The sequence below is a fragment of the Bombus bifarius genome, unplaced genomic scaffold (assembly GCF_011952205.1).
Source record: "Bombus bifarius isolate JDL3187 unplaced genomic scaffold, Bbif_JDL3187 scf7180000008176, whole genome shotgun sequence".
NCBI lineage: Eukaryota > Metazoa > Arthropoda > Insecta > Hymenoptera > Apidae > Bombus > Bombus bifarius.
Window position 1 is genome coordinate 494,284 of NW_022884493.1, and position 24,062 is coordinate 518,345.

The 24,062-nt window shown below is 36.2% G+C and overlaps 5 protein-coding genes and 1 long non-coding RNA gene across 17 annotated transcripts in view; 3 read left to right on the plus strand and 3 right to left on the minus strand.

Moving 5' to 3' along the window:
- LOC117209415 (peroxisomal leader peptide-processing protease) overlaps positions 1 to 3,546 on the plus strand; it is a 28,539-nt gene extending 24,993 nt beyond the window's left edge. For 3 of the 4 annotated variants that reach the window (XM_033451467.1, XM_033451469.1, XM_033451468.1), the window contains exons 2-7: positions 665 to 1,460; positions 1,546 to 1,739; positions 1,847 to 1,959; positions 2,091 to 2,286; positions 3,037 to 3,321; positions 3,414 to 3,546. In XM_033451467.1, coding sequence (XP_033307358.1) covers positions 730 to 1,460; positions 1,546 to 1,739; positions 1,847 to 1,959; positions 2,091 to 2,286; positions 3,037 to 3,321; positions 3,414 to 3,502 — 1,608 coding nt within the window. In that variant the 5' untranslated portion in view covers positions 665 to 729 and the 3' untranslated portion in view covers positions 3,503 to 3,546. Of the gene's footprint in view, positions 1 to 216; positions 516 to 664; positions 1,461 to 1,545; positions 1,740 to 1,846; positions 1,960 to 2,090; positions 2,287 to 3,036; positions 3,322 to 3,413 lie in introns of all 4 variants that reach the window. The other variant, XM_033451470.1, reaches the window with a different exon arrangement.
- Positions 3,547 to 3,725: 179 nt separating this feature from the next.
- On the minus strand, positions 3,726 to 5,049 carry LOC117209419 (activator of basal transcription 1-like). The gene is made up of 3 exons (XM_033451478.1): positions 4,740 to 5,049; positions 4,365 to 4,554; positions 3,726 to 4,289 (listed from the first exon to the last, which is right to left on the minus strand). Exons 1-3 carry the CDS (start codon positions 4,930 to 4,932, stop codon positions 4,013 to 4,015), a joined length of 660 nt encoding a protein of 219 aa, XP_033307369.1. The 5' UTR covers positions 4,933 to 5,049; the 3' UTR covers positions 3,726 to 4,012.
- Positions 5,050 to 5,612: 563 nt separating this feature from the next.
- On the plus strand, positions 5,613 to 16,282 carry LOC117209404. 8 transcript variants are annotated; one of them, XM_033451427.1, is made up of 16 exons: positions 5,613 to 6,094; positions 6,373 to 6,637; positions 6,706 to 6,966; positions 7,131 to 7,384; positions 7,445 to 7,598; positions 7,685 to 7,978; positions 8,099 to 8,761; positions 8,885 to 9,127; positions 9,197 to 9,367; positions 9,455 to 9,579; positions 9,716 to 10,098; positions 10,163 to 10,533; positions 10,652 to 11,119; positions 11,208 to 11,350; positions 11,444 to 14,371; positions 15,106 to 16,059. In XM_033451427.1, the coding sequence occupies exons 2-16, from the start codon at positions 6,511 to 6,513 to the stop codon at positions 16,057 to 16,059; spliced, it is 7,539 nt and encodes a 2,512-aa protein (XP_033307318.1). In that variant the 5' UTR covers positions 5,613 to 6,094; positions 6,373 to 6,510. The 8 variants fall into 8 exon arrangements, with proteins under 8 accessions (XP_033307318.1, XP_033307319.1, XP_033307321.1 ...); XM_033451428.1 differs by having other exon boundaries at positions 5,613 to 6,051; XM_033451430.1 differs by having other exon boundaries at positions 5,613 to 5,930.
- On the minus strand, positions 14,758 to 17,552 carry LOC117209428. Its single transcript, XR_004487916.1, has 2 exons — positions 17,181 to 17,552; positions 14,758 to 14,861 (listed from the first exon to the last, which is right to left on the minus strand). It is a non-coding gene; the product is annotated as an uncharacterized LOC117209428 (long non-coding RNA).
- A 983-nt stretch (positions 17,553 to 18,535) lies between these two features.
- Positions 18,536 to 23,269, plus strand: LOC117209354 (dolichyl-diphosphooligosaccharide--protein glycosyltransferase subunit 2; the record flags this gene model as incomplete). The annotated part of the gene is made up of 11 exons (XM_033451306.1): positions 18,536 to 18,713; positions 19,158 to 19,366; positions 19,593 to 19,724; positions 19,920 to 20,080; positions 20,192 to 20,325; positions 20,445 to 20,820; positions 21,029 to 21,208; positions 21,279 to 21,501; positions 21,584 to 21,796; positions 22,136 to 22,307; positions 22,541 to 23,269. Coding segments are annotated over 11 exons (2,121 nt in total), but the record flags the coding sequence as incomplete, so codon positions are not given.
- A 7-nt stretch (positions 23,270 to 23,276) lies between these two features.
- Positions 23,277 to 23,816, minus strand: LOC117209427 (dynein regulatory complex subunit 2-like). Of its 2 annotated transcripts, none has more exons than XM_033451489.1 (2): positions 23,575 to 23,816; positions 23,277 to 23,479 (listed from the first exon to the last, which is right to left on the minus strand). In XM_033451489.1, exons 1-2 carry the CDS (start codon positions 23,764 to 23,766, stop codon positions 23,315 to 23,317), a joined length of 357 nt encoding a protein of 118 aa, XP_033307380.1. In that variant the 5' UTR covers positions 23,767 to 23,816; the 3' UTR covers positions 23,277 to 23,314. The 2 variants fall into 2 exon arrangements, with proteins under 2 accessions (XP_033307380.1, XP_033307381.1); XM_033451490.1 differs by having other exon boundaries at positions 23,383 to 23,479; positions 23,570 to 23,816.
- Positions 23,817 to 24,062: the final 246 nt, after the last annotated feature.

The window sequence follows — 24,062 nt, forward strand, 5'->3', positions numbered from 1 at the left end:
CCTTTTTTCCCTTGTCTTCGTTTCTTTCCGTTACCCTCCCTTCTTGTTATCCTCCATCACCTATCTAGCTTTCCTGTCCGTTCCCATCTTCCTCCCGCCTTCGCTTCGTTTCCTACGATTCTTTCTTTCTTTCTTTCTTTCTTCCTTCCTTCTCTCTTTCCTTCTTCTTTATTTTCTTTCCAGTCATCTGCCATCGTTTCAATTAACTTTTTCAAGATTAAATGTAGACGCGTGACGCAATGTTACGAGCTATATTTCGAAAATTGACGATAGCAAAGGATGATACTGTAGGCGTTGACGAGAGAATAAAAGACAGTTGATCAACGATAATTTTGGGATACACGTGGAACGGCAAAGAAATTGCCTTGAGTACACGTGCCATTGAGTTGCTCGCTGAAATCGAGGATACTGCGAGGGTGCCGCAGGGACGCCACCGTGGTATCGGATCAGAGACTACTATAACCAACAAACACATGCATTGTACAGATAGCTTCGTTTGATGGTGTTTGAAAAGAGTAAATGTTTTTCAACTCACCTGTGACCCTATTCTCAACAATATGCGTTTTACGCTCCTTATTTCCATAAAAGAAGACAGATTTTACCCGCGTAGTAATCTTTGTTCTTATACCTTCCACTAGTTTTTTTTTTCTTTTTTTCTTTTCAGGATTCCTTTTCTTCGCTAAAGGACGAACAGTTACAGAAGAAGCGTGAAACAAGGAGATATCGACGATGCACGTGGCAGAAAATGTTTTCGTATCGTACGCTTCCTTGACGGAAGGGACGATGGTTTCACATGGCTATTCTGGCGTCTTAGTCGCAGAACGTTGGGTACTTGCACACGGTTCCATGCTGGCCCCAGTTTTATCTCGATCCCGGGATTTCCTTCGTTTCTTTACAGTTTTAAATTCCGGAGATTTAGCCACGGCTCGAGCATCGGAACAGTTGTTCGATGATTTAACGTTTCAGATACATCGTAACCATTCGTTAAAGGAATCAGGAAAGTTAGTAGCCGTTTGGAAATGTCCTCTTTTGGAGGAAACACTGGAGAATTCTTTGAAAAATTTTACCTTCGAGAAACAACACGACTTTGATCGTCTTTTATTACCTGTCTTCTTGATGATCAAATGCAAATCGTTCGAATTAAGCGACGAAACAATAGGACGAGAAAAAGACTCGACATTCGTAGAAAGTAAGCAGCTGGGCGGAGAATCAGAAGTAACGGATAAAGCGAAAGTTAAACAAGTTTTACTTCAACTTGCGAAACAAGCTGCTGTCGGCAAAATTACAAAAGGAGCTATCGTTGAATTAGTCTCGACGCCGTTTGGAAATGCATTTTTTATCGACTCGGTGAGTCGCGGAATTATTGGAAACTTACTTGGAACCAACCAGTGTCTCATTGTAATCGACGTGACTAGCTTCCCTGGATGCGAAGGTAGTCCTGTATTTTTAATCAACGATTGGTAATTCATTTATTATATTTTCAGCCGTTTGCCCTTTGAATTTATTCTTTCGTTGCACTTGCTAACATTTCGTATAATCTTCAAGTGGCCGAAGAAATATTTGCGGCATGGTAATTGCGTCATTAAGCCGGTACCGCGGAGAATGGGTAAATTGTACTTTCGCTGTGAACCTGTTATCATTGTTGAAACGAATTCTCCAAAGTCGTGTCTTGAAAGATGATCCTCGATGTTTGTCCTGCAAGATTTTACCTTTCACATGGCGGAGTCTGCCCGAAATTGGTACGCATGCACTTTTCCTTTCTTTCTCATTAGCGATGTTCACTCTTGAACTCTACGGGTCTCTACATGTAACTTTATGGACAATCATTGGTTCGTCCTTTGTTCAGACACCCTTGAAAAAAGTATCGCGATCGTAAAGTGTGGACCGAACTGGGGCACCGCTACTTTAGTAGACGAACAAAGCGGAACATTCATAACGTGCGCACATGTTGTTACAATGGTATACAAGTCTTTCTTTTTTCTTTCCTTATTTCACTTTTTCCTCTCTAAAGTTATTGGAAAAGTCGCCGTGGATTTCTTCGTATCGCGAATCACGAATCTATTTTAATCTTTTTATTTAATCATTTCTAGGCACCAGAAAGAAAAATTAAACTTGCAACCTGCATTATGTCGCGCACAGACGAGTTCGAATGGTTTGCAGAAGCAAATTTGATATATAAAACACCAACGGAACGACCTTATGATATTGCTGTATTGAAGATCGATCTAAAGTTCAAAGAACCTTCGATGAAGGCTATCGAACTTGCTGATACAGATGCACAGAAGGGTAAGGCGCTTAAAAATTGCATACTTTCTTTCTAACTTCCAGCTAGCTCTACAAGCTCCGCGTTTAAATACCATAATATGAAAATAAAAATACAAAAACGAAAGAAATTCGTTAGACATAATGCTGGTGTGAGCTGAAATGGAAAAAGAAAAGCATATTGGTGTCATCACTAGCGCAGTTCGTATTAACAGTTATACGTTCGGTTATATCAAGAATCGAGACTTTTTTGTAACGCATCCACACCGTTGGAGGTTATTCCGGTTGGTTAACGGTAATGAAAATAAGAATTAAGAATATAGGAAGATCATGGAGTAGAAGGCGACGTTGTGGCGCCGTACGTTGCAAGGGAAAGCAACACTGACCTTCTTTCATTGACGGAAAAATAACTAGGTCTAAATTGAGCCAATTGATCGTTGAGGGGCTGAATCGACGTTTCGTTGATATCGAACAAATGTTGCGAATATCCATCCCTCTTCCAAGCTCTCTCGCTATTCATCCAACTATCCATCTGCCTTTTTTCTTCCTTCCGCTCGTCTTTCAAACTCCCTTCAATTGAGTCTAATGAGCCTCTATTATTAACTACGAATTGGGTACAAATACTAACCAAATTAAAAGGATTTCTTTGGACATTTGTTCCACACATACAAGTGCGCACATACACGACTACACGTGTATATAAAGATGTACATATCTCCCATGTTGAACGTTGATAATCATAAGCTATGACAGAATAATATGGTTTTTTCGTAGGGGAAGAAATACTTTCTATAGGATTTCCAATCTCCTTGAAAGGACGGCCTACCATCAGCAGCGGAATAATATCAAAAACCTGGCGACACATGTTTCAAACCAATTGTTGCGTGCACGGTGGCGTTAGCGGTGGACCCATTGTTCGACGCGCCAATTTTAAAATGTTAGGGATAGTGGTTTGCAATGTTGCTTTATCGAACGATTCTGTTTTATATCCACGATTGTGCATGGCAATACCGACTACTGTTTTTAAGAAACCACTGGATGATTATCTACGAACTGCTGGTACTATACATACCGATTCGCTAAAATCTTTTCTTTTTTTTTACTTTTACATTAATTCTATGAAAAATGAAATATTATTGCGAAATTTTCAGATCCTAAAGCGTTAGAAGGATTGACCCAATATGATAAGAGCGTTGCAAGCACTTGGAATTTTACTCCTTTTCTTCCCTCAAGTATGTAATATATAAACTGTGTTAAACAAAGTAAATATAATATATCGAAGAAAAGAAGGCCTTTATTCGTTCGATGATCAATTTCAACAGATTAAAATCAACTTCATGCAATTTTATAATGTGCTACTTAACGAAATTTAAACGTTTAGATATAGCGTATATATCATTATGCGGGATCTATTTCTCTAGATAAAAACACCGAATAAAAATAAGTAGAATACTTTATCGGAATAAATTTAATGTATATTTTGTATAATTTCGTGATATACTTTCATGCTAAATGTCAAATGGAACATTAAGCATTTAATTTCTATAAATTCCATTCGTTAATTTACGTAGAACAATTGTAGTACCTTATTTTGTTTATATCAGAAGATACGAAAAATAAAAGAACATGTTACAAGATAATTAGGCATTTGTTCATTGATCAAATGATAATTGCAGCGAATTTATTATTTAAATATAGATAAAGGATGCCTATGGGTAAATGCTGTACTTGTTTTCCTGATAAAAAAATTTCATCCGAATAAGGATTTTAAGAAATCTGTTCTATCTGTTACAGGTTCGTTTTCCTTTTTGCTTCTAATTTCAACATCGGTATCCCTCTGTTTTATCTCAGGCGGTATAAAACTACTATGTCCATCTTTTTGTACTTGACGTAGCTTCCTACTTCTATCGATATTGTGCGAATAGAAGTTTGCTTCTCGTTTTGCCTGTGCAATTTCAGTTCGTAATCTTTGTTTATGTACAGCTCGTTCATAAGCTAAACGTTCGCTTAAGTGAAGCCACTTGAATCTAATAAACACAATATAAGATTAAATTATTCCTACATAATAAACTACAGTCATGGTTTAAAAAGCAATTTGTTACCTTGGTAGATACTTTATATTCCAAATAGCATCGTAAAATTTGCTTCTTTTTCTAGATGAGATGTGTGTATTGTTCAATATAGTCACAACATATTTTGCTACTGCCTTACTTTCAAATTCAACCCAACCTTCTGTAAACAACCTTGTACCAACTTTCTTTCGTTTCTTTGTTTTATCATCCCGTCCCAGTTCTGTATGGAAAAAACATAATGCATATTCGTCTATAAAAAAGTCTTATAATATATATTATCAGAAGATCAAACAAATATTGTTTTAAAACCGAAAATACCTTTGACTACTTATTAAATAGAGGTTATGCTATATATAAGTGGGACATTTATCAGACTACCTTGTTGTTTTATCCGTAATGACTAACCATTTTCTGCTAACTGTAAATAGATTCTTCCAACTTTTCCGTATATAGAAAATAATTCACGAATTTTCGTGATATTCATGTATTTAGGTATATTAGATAAATATACAATTCCAGGTTTTTTTCTTTTCACTTTCGATGTATTATCGAGTTTTACATCCTCTATATTTTCAATGTTTTCCACTTCCATATCCATATTTTGTAAGCACGAGTAAGTAAGAGTAAGAACTAATGCTATCTTGTGCGAGTAACAAACTTTAGATGACACATGCGACACTGCAACACACGAACGTGGTTCTTCGGTACTCCCTGCTTCTTGCTTTGCTATACTTTCATCTATCCAATTTTTAGATAGCCGTTCTCTACTTCTAATTTATCGTTATTCCAAGTTTGGCATCAAGCTTAATACGATCTATCAAATATGCTAGAGACGAAAGAGATGAAAATTGATTTTTTATTATTTAACTCATATGTACGATATATGATAATAAATAAGACATATCTCTATTGTTCTTTTTTAGAATATGTCTTCGACTATATAAAAATTTCCGTTTTCGCCTAAGATTTAACAAGAAAAATGAGAAAAAATAGGTCAGGATATGTATATACAATGTAATTTATAACTATGATTGAAAATTCTCTATATTATGATCAAACATCGTTTCTTACAATTAGGTAGAGAATTTGGAATACGAGAATAGTATCGGTGAAAAGTGTAAAAGCTAATGATAGCATAAACTGGAAACTGATGTACTGCAAATGAGAAAAATGAGAAACAGTTATGGAACTAAGAAAAATGAAATTTTTATATCGTCAGCCACGATTAAATGTGGTGTATTTAGCGCGGCACATATAGCGCTAGTGGTTTGCTCTTCTTGTTGTTGCGCAACGAGGAGCGCGCAGCGTCTCAGTATGTGCAGGAAGGTACAAGTGCGTTCGTAACATCATGTATCGTTGAAAAAGTCATTATTTTTCTGCTAGTTACGTTATTTTGACCAAAGTTTCGCTGATGAAGTTCCATACAAGTAATTCTCCTATGGAATAACTTAATAACAACGAAACAACGACGGATGTCTGAAAATTTTCGGGGAACGTTACTTGGCTGAATCAAACAAAATGGCGACTATCCTTTTCTTGGCGGTACTGTTTACTTGACCGTGAACGTTATGTTCTTTACAAAGTGTGACATTAAAGGTGTTGTGTATTTAACTACTCTGCTATTAATTAATATCACTTTAATTTGATATTTAAAAAAAAATCTTGTGCTGTTTATTATTTTCAACACCATTTTCGCAATCGTGCATTAATAGAGTAGGTAACAACGCGACAAACACGAATAAAACGATAATACTACATATGTATGTGGTTATGAGTGTGTGTGTGTGTATATACCATAGTTTTTTTATTACTTGCTATTTTATTTTTTCTCCATTTCTTTTGATTTTTGATATTGATGTATCTTAAAAAATTTATTCTGTGAGATTCGCAACCTATTTCGATGTCTTACCCGGCAGCTTCAATTACATAGCAACGATATTTCATTTTCATTCAACTAAGAACGTGGCGAATTAATTGGCATTCTTGTTTATCTCTTCTACTATCGATGCTTGTTCGAATGTTTGCTCTTCTATTTTAGAAGTGTATATAATCTTTCATTCTTTCGGATACAACGACTTATTGCTGAAACGGATGCAACATCTTGCAATTGTCCTTTTTGACAAGACGGTTTGATTAAAACAGTAAATACCGCGACAGTAATTTAGCTTAGAAAAAAATGTCTAGCTCGTACATTATCGAGCCACAAGAGAGCGGATCAGGAAAGAAGGATGATACATTAATTATCATTGTCAATGATGATGGTACTATATCCGTCGACCAAGAAACTTTGCAGACTTTAATTAGTAAGTTACATTATTTGGATAACTTGGATTGTCAACTGTAAATATTGAATATTCGTATTGATTTTCAGTGAATCAATCTAATGCAAATGTCAGCGTTGTTAGAGTAGGACAAGCAGAGACAGACACAGAAAATGGAGATATTACATTAACTGTAGATCCTCCAATGTTTACATCTGCTGCAATTAATTCTGGTGGTACATCTACTGATGCAACCAGTTTAGTCGATCCTTTTATGGAAATGGATCCAGAACAGTTGGAACGATTAGAGACAGCTTTACAAAGTGAAGAGGCAAAACAAATTCTTGGAGAAAATGTCACAGCTATGCTTGGTATTTTTATTATTATTATTATTATTATTATTATTATTATTATTATTATTATTATTGTTGTTGTTGTTGTTGTTATTTCTATTCTATAATATACTGTATTGTTAAAATTATATTATTCATACCACCTTTCCATTCATATATATAGCAATCGCTACATTTTATAGATATGTTAACAGTAGAGGAACAACAAAACTCTATAAGATATAGCGTTAAGTTGGATCACTGCTACACAAGTAGATTATCACCTTCTGATCCAAAACCGAGGGATCCATTGCCTGTTATCGATTCACCTACTTCCGACGATGGATTACAATACTCGCATCAACATTCACCTGCTCCTGGAACATCCAAAACATCGTCCCCTGTCGGCGAAGCTGAGAATACTGTCGTGATCAAGCCAAAGGCTACAACCAAAACTGTGAGTATTTAGGTAGTTTGAGAGAACCGAATTAGTCAATTGTTACGATATTTATCTTAGGGCAAACCAGTTGGTCGGCCGCGAAAAAATATCCCCCCGACTCCTGTTCCTACCTGTAATAGCAACACGAGATCGTCGACCAATATAGCAAGTACGCCTAAATCTCTCGGACACCCGGTTCCAAGGAATTTATTGCAGCAGGGTGTTGGAAAACGTAATCATACTGTGCTGTTCCATCAAATTTATCAAAAACACTATTGATATCATAATAGCTCTTATTACTCTTCTTTCTTTGGTTAGATCAAGGAAAATCTAATGACGAGGATGAAGAAGAGTTAATGTCATCCAGTGAATCATCCGAGTCAGAACCACCATCTGACAATGATTCAGATTTTGGTCCACGAGGTCCTAGAAGAGGTGGTATAAGAGCTAGAGGCGGTAGGAAAGGGCTTACTACCAGAGGAGGAAGTATGGTAGCTACTCGTAGAAGAGGGCCCAACAAACAAATGGATATGGAACAAGTTCGCCGATTAGATATGGAAATGGCTGCTGCTGTAAATGCCATGAAGAGTCCAGAGAAAGATGAAAAATCAGGTATGAGAGTAGCAACGCGAGTCATGACTATATGTTCTATGATACTTATTTGCATAAAATGACAATAAGGCGCGTGAACTAATGGTAGATTAAAGACGGTTTTATCTTTTCTTTCGATAGGAGGATTTGGTTTCGTTAAAGGCAAGAGACAGCTTAAAACCGTTATTGGTCGGAAGAAAGAGGAATCGCAACGCAACGAATCGTCTTCGATAATAAATCAAGATGTGTCGGTTAATTTTGAAAAACCGCTGCAGACGACGAACCAAGTTAAAGCGAATTTGATCAATGCTAATATGGTTAAAGGCGACATGATTCTCACAAAACCAGGACAGGGAAGAGCTAATCAAAAAGTTACTTTTGTACAAAAGCAAGTGCTTATGAAGTCGAATGACCTTAAAAATATCGACGTAAAGAAGCAGGTGATTCTTCCTAAAGGGAAATTTTTTAATCAAACCGGAACCAAGTTCTTCGCGACCAAAGATGGCAAACTGGTCCAAATACCTGTAACTACTAAAACTATAACGTCAAACTTATCGATAACGCAAATGAAAGGAGTGATACCACAAGTGTCATCAACACAACAGCCTGCCATGATACAAACTCAGATTTCAAATGTGCAACAGCAGCAATCGCAACAGTTGGCTAAAGTGACGACGCCTGCTGTTATTTCAAAAATTAAATCTTGCGATCCGAAGAAAGAGAAACGAAAATCTGACGGTCTGGAAAGTATTACGAAAATAGAAATCGATACCAATAAAACAACAGAGATCAAAGTTTTTGATGGTTAGTAAGAGTAGCTTATTTACCTGTAATACCTTATTTCCCCTATATATTATTCTCATTGATTATCTTACTCAATACACTAGATATATGAAATATTTCACTTAAATTTTAACCTGCTTTTAGGTATGAAAAAACATGCAAAGAAAGAGAATCGTAAATCACCAGCGTACATGGTGGATACTTTAGGTCCTGCTCTTTTTTCAACCCCAGATATTATTCGTCGTGTTGGTTCGAATGGTGATTCGAAAGTACAAGAAAATATAGTAACACCGTCTGTAGCTGTTGTCTCTTCTGGAAATTCTCTTATGCAAGTAACACATTCACCGTCATCATCGTCGACATCACCCATAACATCAAATCGTTCAGGTTTGTACTTGTATATGTAGAAAAAAAATTGTTATACGTTCAAAATTATTCAAAATTTTGTGATTAAAGGTATTATTTCTATGTCTTCCGACCGAACTACACATTCTGAAACTTCTATCTCCACGGAAAAGCGAGAAAGTCACGATTGTTTGGTAGAAAATCATGAAGCAGAGTCTAAGCCGGGTGTAAAATCAAACGCATCAGAAGAATTACAACCAGCTCTGGATTCGGGTAAGTCGGGTAAGATACTAATCTTAGATAAAAGATGTGTTGAAACAGTTGTCATGTATATGTATTTATCATTCTAATCTCGAATATCTTTTGTAGGCGCTATAGAAGGCGAGGAACATCTACTAGCTACATTAGAAATGGAAGCTAGTAAACATGAAGAGGAATTGCTGGCTGAAGCGTTATTATTACAAGAAGAACTTGGAGTCGACTTGGCTGAACATGTATTAAGATTTTTGTTTTTAATAGCATTAGTGTTTTAATTGGAGGATATAGTATCGAAAACTTAATTTTTATTAGGAAATAGAATCGGTTCTCTTTTTTCATTTTTAACTTTTCCGTTATCCTTCAACTGTATAGGCTGCGCTTGTGGAACAAGGAGGAAGTGTTGCGTCGGAGTCGATAACCTCAAATAACATGCTTATTCCTTCCTTGATCACATCCGAGCAAGAAAGTGCTAAATCGCTGGATCCTTCTGCGACAATAATCGTAACAACAACTATGACAAGCACAGCAACAGTTGCAACGATGGCAACAACTAGCGCGAATACAAATGAACTTAAAGAGGCAGGGAAAAAGTTTGTCAAAGACGATAAGGAACCTATTCAAATTATTCGTGGTGGACGAGTAATTACGTTACCTCCCATCGAAGCACCAGCTACCAGAAGCAAACGGTTACAAATTAAAAGTACTGAACCTATCCAAAAATCATTTGAACCTGCTAAACGGATGGAGAAGCACGGGTACGTAACCAAGCCAAATAAAACTAAATTATATAATTTTCAGATTATATTTCATATTTGCTAGAAGTTACAGTGTACAAACAATGCAACAAAGGGCATCGTCGCAGTCCATCAAACACGAAATTCGTGCGAATATAGATCAAGGTGAGAAAAATGAATGCGCAATTCGGGTGGAAGAAGAAAATATAGAGGAGGAAGCTGAAGAAGAGGAGGATGAAGAGGAGAAAGATATAAAAGAGAAAGATCGGAAACAGGTCGGTGAAGAAGACGAAGAAGAGGAAGAAGAAGAGGAAGAGGATAATTCAGATTCAGAAGATGATCCTGATAGACTTTGGTGTATATGCAAAAGACCGCATAACAATCGTTTCATGATTTGTTGTGATGTATGCGAAGACTGGTTTCACGGAAAATGCGTACATGTCAGCAAAGCAATGGGTAAGACGAAAAATACTGTAATTATTTTGTATAAATAATGCGATTGTATAAAGCATAAAATATGTATATATCGAGTTCTTAGTTCTATTTTCTACTTTGTTTCCTCTCTTTTATCTAGGTCAACAAATGGAGGAGAAAGGAATAGAATGGGTTTGTCCAAATTGCGCCAAAAAGAAGGACGAAGAGATAAAAGCTAAATCGAGTACCCAGAGTGCTTCTGGAAAGCAACGGATTCAATCTGACACTGTATTTGAGAATACAAAAAACCTTCCCACGGTTAATCAGAGTTCATCTACTGGAGAAACATCGCCTTTGATACAATCTGGTTGTGACTATGGTGGTGTTCAATATTCTAGTAGTATGCAATGTGTCGTTTGTAAAAAAGAAGCAAGAAACTCGAGCATTTACTGTTCCGACGCATGTATACTTGCACATGCCCAAGAAACATTGACCAAAGACAAACCAATACCAGGACCAACAATTAGTCCAAAAGGAACAAGGTCGTCACCGTTCGATCCTGCTTCAAAGTCGAAATCCGATGCTCGAGTTATCGTTTTTGAGAGGAAAAGTGGAAGAATATTAACTGGTAGCTTAAATATATATATTCATGGCGTTTATATTCACGGGAAAGGAAAAGAGATATTTCTATTCATCGTTGTCGTTGTTCCTTCAAGGTTCGGACGCTCCTACAAGATCAAATTTGCGTACATGGTTAAAGGAACATCCTACGTTTGAAGTGGTTGGGACGAATAATCTTGGTGCACTGCAAATAGGGAAAACGATTGCGACTATTCAAACACAAGTACCTGGTAAAACAGTGAGTATAGAGATTTTCTTTTGAATTGTTTGCTTTTCATGGTCTGTATGCTTTTTATTCTCATGCTAAATGTTTAATAAAATGTGATTTAAGACAAAGTCTGCACTACTGTCACCTGCAAAAGGACAAAATCTTCCGAAGATGACGTACGCGAAAGTACCAGGTTCTAAGCAAATGATTTTGACAGCAGGAAATAAAAAATTTACACTTATTTCTGGTGGACAACAGCAGCAACTACAACTACAGCAACAACAACTACAGCAGCAACAACAACAACAACAACAGCAAACTCAACCGACAAGTACAAAATCAATACAAATGAAACAAACGTTATTGCCAGGGTCAAACAAGAGTCCTTTGTTATTAAAAACGACAAAATTGATTACTCAACCACAAATAAAGCAATTGGGTGTTGCTGTGTCACCGAAACAAACACCAAATGCAAAGAAGCAAGAATCAAAGCAGGCAATCATACAATCGAAACAACAGCAGATTAAACCAAGCCCACCAAGAAAACCTGAGACAGAACCTATAAGATTAAATATACGGAAAACTTTGACAGAATTGTTATCTAGCCGTATAAAAGAAACCGAAGATTTGAAACTTACCGACGAGGAAATAGCGGACCTAGCGTATAATATCGAATTAGAGTTATATAAATATTTCAAAGACACCGGTGCAAAGTACAAAGCCAAATACAGAAGTCTCGTATTCAATATAAAAGATACAAAGAATCTAACATTGTTTAGAAAGATAGCTGATAGATCGTTGACGCCGGATGCGGTGGTGCGGTTAAGTCCTGATGAAATGGCCAGTCAAGAATTGGCTGAATGGAGGGAGAAAGAAACAAAGCATCAGTTAGAAATGATTAAGAAAAACGAATTAGATTTAATGGCTCAGGCTAAATCTATCGTCGTTAAAACGCACAAAGGTGAACAAATAATCGAGAATGATGGTGGTATCGATCATGTGGATCCAAAAACTCCGGTGCAAGATATCGTGACTGCATTGAACAGTGCTGACAGCATAAGTTCGACCGTGGATGATATGGAGAAAGATTTGGAGAAGGCAATCGACGAGGAAAGATTAAGAGGCAAGGAAGATGCGAAAAAACTGAGGAACTTGGATGATAAGAAAAGGAAGGAAAAAGACAAAGATAGAGGTAGGGAGAAAGAAAGAGATAAGGAAAAAGAAAGGGGAAAGGAGAAGGAGAGTAACCGTTCAAAGGGTGCGAGCGATCGGCGTGGTAGAAGTATCAGTAGAAGTAGACATAAGCACGGTAGAGACGATAGGGAACGTAGTAAAACTAGAGAGAAAAGCAGAGAACGGAGGTCTCGAGATAAGGAAGGGAAGCGTGAGCGAGAAAAAGATCGTGATAAGGAAAAAGAACGAGATCGCGAAAGAGATCGAGAGAGATCCAAAACTAGAGATCGGGAGAAATTAAAGCTCCGCGAGAAAAGTAGCAGAGATAAAGCTAAGCAAAAAGAGAAGGACAGGGAGAAAGAGAGGGAACGGGAACGACACAAAAGCAATGAAAATATTTTGAGAAGTCGCAGTAGTGGTTTTGCTTATTCTGAATTGAAAAATGTTGATAAAAGAGAAGACGAGAAGAAAAGAGAGATGGAAAAGAAAGAGGAATTGTCAGGTTTAACGGGAACATCGGCCGGAAAATCTATCGAGGATCGGCTTTGGCGGCATATCGAAGACGAAGCAACTACCAACATCATTGATGGGAATGATTCGGACGTGTCAGACAGAGAACCTTCTTCAACGGTTAATATCAAAACACCAGACATTAACGAAGAAATTGATAGAGAAAGAGAACAGGAATCATCATCGACTGTCGAGGGTGAAACTCCGAAAGCAGGAGGATGGCAAACGGTTTGGAGGGGTTTTGTTAACATGGTGGATGTTGCAAAATTCTTCATCACCGCACAAGAGGTGAGTGGTCATGCGAAAGATTTGATGGACGATCTACCAGATACAGTTGACGTTGTTGGCCGAATAAGTCACGAAACTGTTTGGGATTATATTTCGAAGATGAAGAAGACCGGTTCGAAAGAGATTTTGGTAATTCGACTTACCGCAGCGAATGACGAAGAAAAGATTCCGTACATAACGCTGTATAGTTATTTGAACAGTAGAAGTCGACTTGGAGTCGTTGGGAATGTTTCTAAGAATATAAAGGATTTTTATATAATGCCATTTTCAAATCAGAGCACGATACCTCAGGTTCTCTTACCTTTGAACGGGCCTGGCTTCGAAGAGCACAGACCGCATCTTCTTCTAGGAATCATTGTTCGCAACAAAAGAAAACGACCCGCTGGCATATCGTCTACAGGCATACCGATGAAATTATCGAAGAAGGATGCCGATCGAAGTTACACGCCACCTTTAATAGGTGCCTCGAAAGATAAGTCTAGCAATGGTAGCAACGCGACGATCATCGTATCTACCTCTGTTACCTCTACCGCAACACCAACGATATCATCACCTTCCTTGGCAACCGCAACGAGTACATATCATAAAACATCGGCTACCACGGTCAGCACGACCGAGTCTACGAAAGAAAAACAACATCCCGTTACTCAAACCACTCTTGACAATTTAAATAGAGCACATATAGGAATGTCGAGGAGTACGTTACTCGATACTGCGACCATATGTAAAATAGTCCCTGAATTGTCGTCAAAGATCGATCTTACTTCTTCGCCTGGTAAAGTACCTCTCGAGGACGATGGTGACGAGCCGTATAGTCCTGGCCAGATGGACGAGGAAGATATTGATCTTGACTTACGAACTTGTCCTACATCGACATCAGTAACCACAGTAGCTCCGATATCTGGTTCACTGGGTATTCACGATGTTAGTACACTCGATAATGGTATCATTTCTTCCAGTAAAAATTCGACCGAACTCCAACGAAAAATGGAAGAATTAAATAGACAAATCGAAGAACAGAAGCAACAAATACAGAATATTAGTTCTTCATTTCTCGGTGAATCAACGCCTACTTTGCCGGTGAGAATTTTAACAAGATTTATTTTTTATAAAATCGAATGTTATTGTTTTTCCTTTTATCCTATTGTAAATAAAATTGATTTCAATTCTATCCGGATATCCCCTTCCTATCCTCGAGCTGCTCGGATTTTTACTTCTTGCCGTAAACAAATTTCACTGAGGTTTTTTTACCTCTGTCTGGGAGGGAGGGGCAGGAGATATACTTTTTTTCTTTTCTTTTTACTTCTTTTTTCACCTAAACTTGTCTATTTGTACAATTGTATAAATTTCATTTACGATTTAAAACGATCACGTATTTCGAATCCCTACATGTCATTACGATTACAAATACAAATGGCGTACGTTCTCTATAATTTTCATGTTCGTCATTATCTTCTGGCAAAAGAAAAAGGAAAAACATATTAATACGCGACATATATTAAACAAGTAGTAGAAGTCTGCCAGTAGCTCTAGGTCCTTTCATTTCCGGTCTTCATTTCAATTCTTCCTTCTGTCAACTGATATCAATTAGTATAGTTAAATCTAAAACAATGTCGGCGGAGATTGGTGGTTTGAAGTTAAGATTGTACTTTGTTTATTGCAAAGAAATTAGTCGTGTCATACGCATTTAATTTTCCGAATACAGTGATTTCTTAATACGTCCGTAGAGGATATCGAAATTGAAAGAAAGATAAGAATGGAGTTACAGACTGTGTAACATTTCTAACGTTGTTGTGGTTTTGATGGTTTTTCAGGGCTTAGGGCTGGACCCACCGCCCAGCGATGAATGCGAAGAAGCTTACAGTCCTTCGGACACGAGATCGTTTACACCACCGCCACCCACGGGTATTTCAAAGTTCACTCAACCGATTCTCGAAAAAGTCTCAAACATAACGATACCTCCAAATTTACAAGAGATTTTAGCAAACGTCAAACGACAAGAGAGCTCTAAAGTAGACCCGTATTTACCTTCTAAACCTAGTGCCACGTTCTTAACTACTGCAAATTCTTCGATTTACCAAAATTCGGAAAAATATTCCTCATCGCCTGGCGTAAAACTTACAATTAGCGGATTAAATAAATCCAATTCGGAGAAATCTATAGTGGAATCGTCATCTAATCATCGAGAATCGATTTCGAAAGAGAAAGAAAATAAGGGTACTTTGAGCTCATTAAGCGATTTGGATTTAATTAGAAAAGCAGAAGAGGAATTAGCGGCCGTCGCAGCTGCATCTGCCGCAATAGTGCCAGGAAACAGGGTCACCGAAAATTCTGTTCCATCGAGTTTATCTGGAACAACAACAGCTCTTCCATCGATCATGGGAACCACTACGTCTCCATCGTTAATCTCTCAACCATCTGCAAATCTGTCAAGTTTAACTTCGACGGCTTCTCCTACTCATGAAGGGATTCCTTACAAAAATCCCTTCCCAGAACCTTTCAAACGAAACATAGCCCCTGAACAGCCGAAACCCCCAGGTCTCGAAGACGAGGATTTCCCTCCGTTTCCATCTACGCCACCAAACTTGGAAAACAATGTATCTAAAACGACATCTTCTCATTCAAAATTCGTTCCAAAGAGTGGCATTGTGTTAAGCGTTAAACGGAAAGTTAACGACGACGTTCCTCCTACTTCTCCTTCCTCCTCGACCAAAATAATAAGAATGAAATCTCGATGGGGCCAGGGCCCATCGGAATCGATCGATTAGCTACTATATTATACAAGGAGGACAAGCTTTTCCCAATGAAAGGTTAATATTATCAAGCATTTCCATTTAGGAAGTGGAACGTCTGTTATGTATTCCAAACTTTTGCGTTGAGCAATGTAACTGTATATTCGGTTAACCCTGGCTAAATTTGAGTAAATTTGGTACAAAGACATGTCATTGGATTGTTCTTCGACTAGAATTCGTTGGCTGGTGACTATTAATACGAAAAAAGGACAGAGAAATTCTTTATTGTGTATCATTAGTTGTTAGTCATATTTTCCTACCAAATCGATGATCTTGGTATAAACGTAAAAGCGTTTATTATTATCTGATACGTAAAAATCGATCTGTTTCACATGGATATTTGATCCTGCGAACCATCTGCGTTTGCATGTGTGCATGTGCGTGTGCGTGTGCGTGTGTGTGTCGCGTGTGCGTGCGCGCGCGCGTGTGTGTGCCTGTTTATGCTACATGCGTGTGCGTATGAGTGCGATGTGTGCAGTATTAAAATCAACAAAAAAGGCAGAAAGCAAGGACTTTAAAAAAATCAAACATTGTCGAAAATGCTTTGGCACGTAAGGTTATGTTGTAAATACCAAGGCGATAAAAGTGAACGCTCTTTTTCGTTCATTAAGTCCTTTGCTATGTGTATATAGTCTCACTAAAAATACTGTAATATATTGTTTAAATTTACTCGAAAGATCATGTAATACGGTGCATACGTGTTACATGATCTGTCAGTGTATATATATATATACATACACATATACACTATGTGTCTATATATAAATATATATACACGTAAATATACACACACTATATATATGTATATATAAGTTAATTATAAGGATCTACGACCGACCAATGACTTTATTTTTCCGATCAGCACGTTTGTACATTTGTTTGTACGGTTCATTTATACGCCGTGCATCTTTTTAACAATTCATAAATATAATATGATACTTTTAAGTTTGTAATGCTTCATTCGGGAAATTGAACGTTTATGCAAAGGTGTAATCGTAGATTCTTTGACATGCATACGGTTCAAATGCTTCAAATTCACTACGGCTACATTGTCTTTATTTTTCCATTTTCAATTTGAGATCTATGAAGAAACTAACCAAAAATCGGCGATCTCTCGTTTTTCCTATTTTTGATGTTCGTTATAAGTTTGTAGGTACACATTGATAGTGTCGCGGCGTCGCATGGTTAACGCATATTGATGCACTAGTACTACTGTGCTATTATTCTTACATTATCCTCCCTTCCATTGAATTTCACTTTATTCTCTTCGTTCCATTTTCTTCCTCTCATCGATGCGATTCATTCAACTACAATCTATCTTTGATTCGCTTGCAAGTAATACGAAATATTGCTTGAAGATCGAAGACCTATTAGATATTACAATGACAATTATATGTAAATACGGTTTCGATTTAATAACATATTGCTGAAAGTATGCAATTGAAATGGAAACTTATATTGATTGACACACACTTGTATGAACAATGTATGTATGTGTATCAAAAGGAGACAAGCATTTTGATCAAAAGGGAGATCGTGCAATTTTCATTATTCTTACACAAAATCTTAATCATTGCACGAATATATCGCTCTTTTCATAAACGAAATCCTGTGTACGTTTAGCTATATTCGTTTTATACAGACCAATTATCGTTAAATTTAAGTTTTGTACACATTTTTGAATAGTGTGACACAATAACAATTCATTGTATAACGACATCATTATCGCTTTCGTTAATGTTGTTTTTATTATCTTTTATTACGATTAATATGATTGCTATTGCATATTGTCATCTTTATTGCTTCGTTATCGTCATTGGTACTGATAGTGTAATTAAAATCATCACTTATTTGTTAGTTAATCATTAGAATTATCGTTACCGTAATTCTACGTTATAAAGGTAAAGTCGATGATTAACGTAATTAATTTTGATCGTAATTATACATGCAATTATATGCAGATTATTCATTGTTGAGTTTTCTTAAAACGATTTCGAAGAAAATCAAACGTTTTGAACCGTCGGCACTATAAAAAGTACTATGAAATTCGATTATTCGTTATACGTTATTTTAAACCAAGATTCTTAGAGCCAATCAGATTTTGCGTCTATAAAAGCTCCAATCGCGCATATTTGTATACGGTATTTTAAAGTAGGATTAAAATTCTTCACTTTTTTAATTACAAATTCTCCAAATTCTACGTGAATATAAATATAATCACAGTAAATTTTGTGGCTTTTTTTTTTATGTGACATTTTCAGTAGAAAAATTCATAATTTATAATATTCGGCCATTGCACGACGTTGAAACGGAGACATCTGAAGAAATTAACTCTCATTATTAGTAAAATATTACTGATTCAAATTCGAGCATTTTGATATATTTTAACTGGTTATCCCATAGTGATCATACCAATGAATTTTTAGTAAACTATGCACGTACAATTGATTGAATATTACCATATAATTTGTGCGCATGCTTTTTACTAAACATACTTTTGTTTTGCCAACTACTTCCGGAACGGAGAGTCGTCCATTTTTTCGTACACGCGCAATGGGTAAAGAGCCATTTTGTTCGGAGCAGCAACGTGGCAGCCGGTCTTCCCGGTCTTCCTCCCATAATGAACATTCGTGAGTATTATTTAATGGTATACTGTTTTAGGATATTTTTTAGATGAATTTAAATACAAGCCTTTATAGATATTTCTATTCTTCTATAATAATGATACTTCGTCCTTTGCGCTCAACTCCTATATCCCTGGTTCTTTCGATCAACTATACTTTCCATATCTTATTTTTATTGCGTTTATTCTAGAGTTTATTTCATTACTTTACTTTTCAAAAAAATGATATTCATACGTATTTTCTCTTTTAAGTTTAGTAGTCGTTTTTATATTAGCTTCATAATAACAAATAATAATGCACGGTACATGATACACGTACAGTTTACATTTGCATCAGTCTTCCGAGAGATTTGCATAATTTTAATATTTAATTTAAGTATAACCACAAATATTAAAAATAATCAAAATAGAATCTCAGTTGTCATCTAAATGTGACACAACTTTTTTTCAGTTACACCACTATTAGTCATTACTATCGGTATAACAAGTTGTTTCTCGGCCACCGAAATATTACAATCGACAAACTCCTATTTAACAACGGCTGATAGGGTTCATTTAAAGAAGATACTTGAACCAGGCTTAACATCAAATGATGTTGCACTTACATATTATGCAGTTCATGGATACACATTTCTCAAAGAAGTTTTGCCAAACAAACAGGTTAGAAATACCATTTTAATGAAAATGTTTTATATTGTACTTAAATATATTTAACCGTATATTATTTCTTAGTGTATATAAAAATGTGCAGATATATGATGATATGTTTTGCCGTAATTGAAATATAATGATTTCTTGATTAGTCTTACTGATCAAATTATTTATATACAGAATGTTTCGTACTGATCTTTTGTCAATATTTTAACAAGGTTCTTATAATTTTTAGGATATTTGTAACTTTCTAATAAAAGTTATACAAGATGATAACAATATCACAACAGAAAAAGCTTTTTATATTGCATCTACCTGGCGAAATGTGGGAAATTGTCAAACTAATCCTCCGTCTAATATTATAAAGGTTTGCATCTTTGAAAAACTAAAGCATAAACTGTTAATTAATCTTTAAACGACTAATGATGTTTAGAAACTTTCGTTCTACTGGATTTTTATATTGAAGAAAGCTATGCTTACTGAAAAAAAAAGAATTCATCATATGCATTAGCAAAAATTTCGTTTATCAGAGATATAAAGGGAAATTGTTTTGTTTAAATAGGTACTGGTGAGTGCGATAGAGAAAGAGACTTTGAGTATGGTAGAATTATACTATGCAGTAAGCGGCTTGACTGTTTTATCGGAAAAATTATCCCGTGAAAATGTGGATAATGTAATTAAGACAATACAAAATACATTGCGAAAGGATGATAATTTATGGAAGTATGGCTTACTCTGTTTATTTTTAAACTTATAGTTTGTTTCGTTTTCGTTAAAAATTATACAAGGTTCGTCGCTAACCATCTAAAAAATTCTAATTTGTATTATGAGCAGCTTGGGTTATACATTCCACATCGCTTCAGATCTTGGTGGTACCTTTGGTTTTGATCGTATCGAAGATGCGATTATTCAGGCAGATGAGGTAGATGGACAGTATTTGCAATTCGAAGGTGGTCTCTCTGTAACCAGTGAGTACTAAGTGTGTTATCTGATTAGTACTACAACCTGCGACACGTTACAAGAAATGGAATTGAATTCTGTACAATCTCGACTGTGGTTAGTAGAACATACTTTGTTTGTTTCTTAGGTTTCCTAGTAAATGGTATTTTTAAACTATCCAACACGTTGAAAAAGAAACCGCCATTAACACCTCAGCAGATAGTAAAAATGGCTAATTATCTTCTATCTCGACGTTCCGTACAGACACCAAGAGGCGTTACAAGTTTGCTTTCAGCATTAACGACTTTGGCAAACAATGATTTTGAGAAACCAACCTGTGTAATATTAGCCAATGAAGAAATCAGCATTTCTACGCAACAGCCCTTTGTCACAATAAGAGTTTGCGATATACTAGGCAATCCGTTAACCAACACGTTTAAAGTGATTGCAAATTCTGCAACAAGAGTCGGTGATGATGTCGTTATATTCAGCAAACAAAATTTGCAACCTTCATCAACGGATAGGTAAGCGTTAAACTTTCACCGCCTTTCCCCAATACTTTACCGGCTCGAATTTTCTTTTTCAAGTCGGTTATACCTTGGGGTAAAGTATTCGTGTTGGTGCTACCCTTTGATCTTTCATTAAAATCATGGAAAAGATCAAGAAGCTCAACAAACAATTTTTCGTGATATAGAAGGTACAAAGTATTTTAACATGATCATTTAATTTTAGGACCTTATTCATGATGAACTTCATGGAAACGAAACCAGAACGTGGATTTTACAAGATATCAGTCACTGCTGGTTCGGTAACGAATACCGTTGTGGTGAAAGTTCTTTGCGAAGTTGTAGTTGATCATATGGAAATTGGTACTGCTGATGCTGATCAAACTACTCAACCAAAGCTTACACGGTAATTGAATCGAGACGATAGATTTAAAACCATAAATCGCATATGTTCATTCGATAAATATTGATTACAGAGTGCATTTCCCTGAAAAATTGTCACAAAAGATTGAGGCTGACTCTCAACAAAAATTAGTTATGCGGTTTCTACTAAAAGATGCTGCTAATAAAAAACCTATGCGCACACATCAAGCATTCGTACGGCTTTCTTCTGCGTCTATTTCAAACAACGATAAAAGAGGACATGAAATTTTGTTTGTTGCTGAAACAGATACATCACATCTTTATAAGTTCGATATGGTAGTTGTACACTCCTTCTGTCATCATTCTGGTGATCTCTGTTGAAATTGTTTAAACATCTCACTATTAGAACGTTTTATAGCCGGTGGGAGGAACAGCAGCGAATTTTGACTACGAAAGCGGGGACTATAATGTGGAATTGATTGTCGGTGATGCAGTACTGAGTAATCCTTTTCAATGGACAGTGGCAACAGTTAGCCTGAAGTTCCCTGAACCGTCTTCGACTGAACGAGCGGATAAAAATGTTTTTTACAAACATAAATCCAACATTTACACGACTAAGCCAGAAATAAAGGTATAACAGTGTGTTTTACAATTACTCATTGATTACGAATTGGTAATTTCGTATACAATAAAGACTTCGAATTTTGCAGCAATTCTTTGGCCATATGTTATTCTGTGCCTGATAGAACCAATGCTCGTTAGTGATAGTAATCATTTTAAGATTCTGTCACCTCCTTAACATTGGAAAAGAATTATCGCTGTCGAGATATCTTTCTGTTGTTCTAGATCAAATTCTGTTTAGAATGAATGTTTACATTCACATATTTCGACGGACATTTCTTTCAATTCGAAATTTTTATTGAACTTCGTTATCAATGGGTTGATTGATAAATATATCGGTATGTTGCAGCACATGTTTCGTAAACCCGAGAAGAGGCCTCCCGCCTTTGTTTCAAATTTATTCACCGGTTTGTGCTTAGCACCAATTCTCTTATTGCTTATTTTATGGGCTAAACTTGGAGTGAATATATCAAACTTTCCATTTTCGATTAGTGCTGTGACGTTTCATCTCGGATTGGGAAGTGAGTAACATTATATAATATTCATCGTAATATTATTTAAGTATAGCGTGCCCGATATCTGACAAATTATAGTTTTCAGTTAATTTGCGATAGCACTTCGGGCATAAAAGAAAAGTGAAATTTTCGCAAGTGTAATTATCATATTATAGTTGTAGCCCAATTTTCACGACACATAAATAACCGCTTATTTGTAATTCTTAACTGCTTCATTTACTATTTTTGTGTGCTTTCAGGTATTTTCACACTTTCCGGAGTATTTTGGTTAAAATTAAACATGTTCGTTACTCTTCGATATCTGTTCGGACTTGGTATTGTTACATTCCTTGCAGGCAATAAAATGTTGTCACGTATAGCGCATAAACATAAATTGCGTTAACTCGTTAGACCACAATGATATTTTTATAATCGTTTCCGGAACTTAAGTTATTTGACATGAAGGAGGACAAGAGAAATCCAGGCAAAAGCATAAGACTGGCTTCGCTAGAAATAAATCACCGGAAGTAACGAACGAACGAATTTGTTGCTGCCGGTATTTTATGATGAACATCGCGTCGATATTGTGTAGCGTAAACTACGATCGGTCAATACTACCGATAAGCAATATGCATATATATTTTTCATCGTAATCATATGCGAAATAAGTTAGATTTGTGATTATAATGAATTATTGCAGCTATGAACAATTCTATTTATTAAAAACAAGCTGTACTCTACACGTCTCATGTTTATCGGTACACTGTATGCTTGTTATAGGAATGCATAAGAAATTTGAAATTCTTACACAAATTGTTCATATTACTGCATTTTTGATTCTTTATTATGATCTAACGTTTATGATCTCATGTAAATACGTGAGAATACCTCTGAGAAGAAATTGATATAATCACGTCATTTTCAATGGTATACGAGTACCACCATCACACTTGTACTTGATGATAATAAACCGATTTTTGGTAGACCTTTGTTATGTGTACTATTCATTGATTTGTCGAAATATATGCTTCGAACTACATCGGACTTGTCTCATCAATAAAGTAGCGTTTCATCAATTTTCGTAAATAGTTCGCTTGTATCAGTAACTGGCATTTTTCTGTACGTAATTCTTTGGTGATTATTTGCGCAAAATTTAGTCGACGCCAAAAATTAATGAGATATTGAAAGTCTTTCATAGTCTGAAAAAAATTGTTGTTGGAGTGGTTACAAAGTGATTACAAAGTGGTTAGAAAGCGAGTTAGTAAATACGTATAATAGTAAACTAAGACCTAACTGTTTGAAATGGAAGGATATTGTTATCGGTTGTTGGTAATTGCATAGGATGATTATCAATCATTGGAAGTACTTTTTCATCTTGCGTCTCGTATTTTCGACACATTTGCATATAAACGAGTATACGTTCAGCTTTGATCATCAAATCTTTCATGTATTTTACACTGTGATTATATTCCTTAGACATCGTCATTGTTTTATGTTTATCTTTCTTGCAACCTAATAAATCACTCACTGTCACAATCTACCGCTACCTGGTTAACCACTTGCGCTAGAAAGACGTGCCACGCGCGTCGGGATGCTTTCGTTCCAAAATCGCCAGCGACGTGTATACCACGTCGATAGGCATTTGTCGCGTGTTATATTGTAGCACACGGCACGTGCAACCGTGAGTTTATTGGTAGCGTAAGTGGTTAAGGGAGAGATGTATCGAACATATGTACCAAAGATAAAACGTTCGTTCGTTTCTCGATAGGCATTATAAAAGAA

What these genes read in the sequence shown, in the direction of transcription:
- LOC117209419 (XM_033451478.1), bottom strand. Translation starts at nt 4,932, where the DNA reads ATGGATATGGAAGTGGAAAACATTGAAAATATAGAGGATGTAAAACTC. An exon ending in TTTACAGTTAGCAGAAAATG is followed by an intron (nt 4,555 to 4,739) that starts GTTAGTCATTAC and finishes TTTTCCATACAG; the next exon opens with AACTGGGACGGGATGATAAA. An exon ending in AATATAAAGTATCTACCAAG is followed by an intron (nt 4,290 to 4,364) that starts GTAACAAATTGC and finishes TGTGTTTATTAG; the next exon opens with ATTCAAGTGGCTTCACTTAA.
- LOC117209404 (XM_033451429.1), top strand. Translation starts at nt 6,511, where the DNA reads ATGTCTAGCTCGTACATTATCGAGCCACAAGAGAGCGGATCAGGAAAG. An exon ending in GCAGCAGGGTGTTGGAAAAC is followed by an intron (nt 7,599 to 7,684) that starts GTAATCATACTG and finishes TTCTTTGGTTAG; the next exon opens with ATCAAGGAAAATCTAATGAC. An exon ending in GAGTCGACTTGGCTGAACAT is followed by an intron (nt 9,580 to 9,715) that starts GTATTAAGATTT and finishes TCAACTGTATAG; the next exon opens with GCTGCGCTTGTGGAACAAGG.
- LOC117209427 (XM_033451489.1), bottom strand. Translation starts at nt 23,766, where the DNA reads ATGACGATGTCTAAGGAATATAATCACAGTGTAAAATACATGAAAGAT. An exon ending in ATATCCTTCCATTTCAAACA is followed by an intron (nt 23,480 to 23,574) that starts GTTAGGTCTTAG and finishes AATTTTTTTCAG; the next exon opens with ACTATGAAAGACTTTCAATA.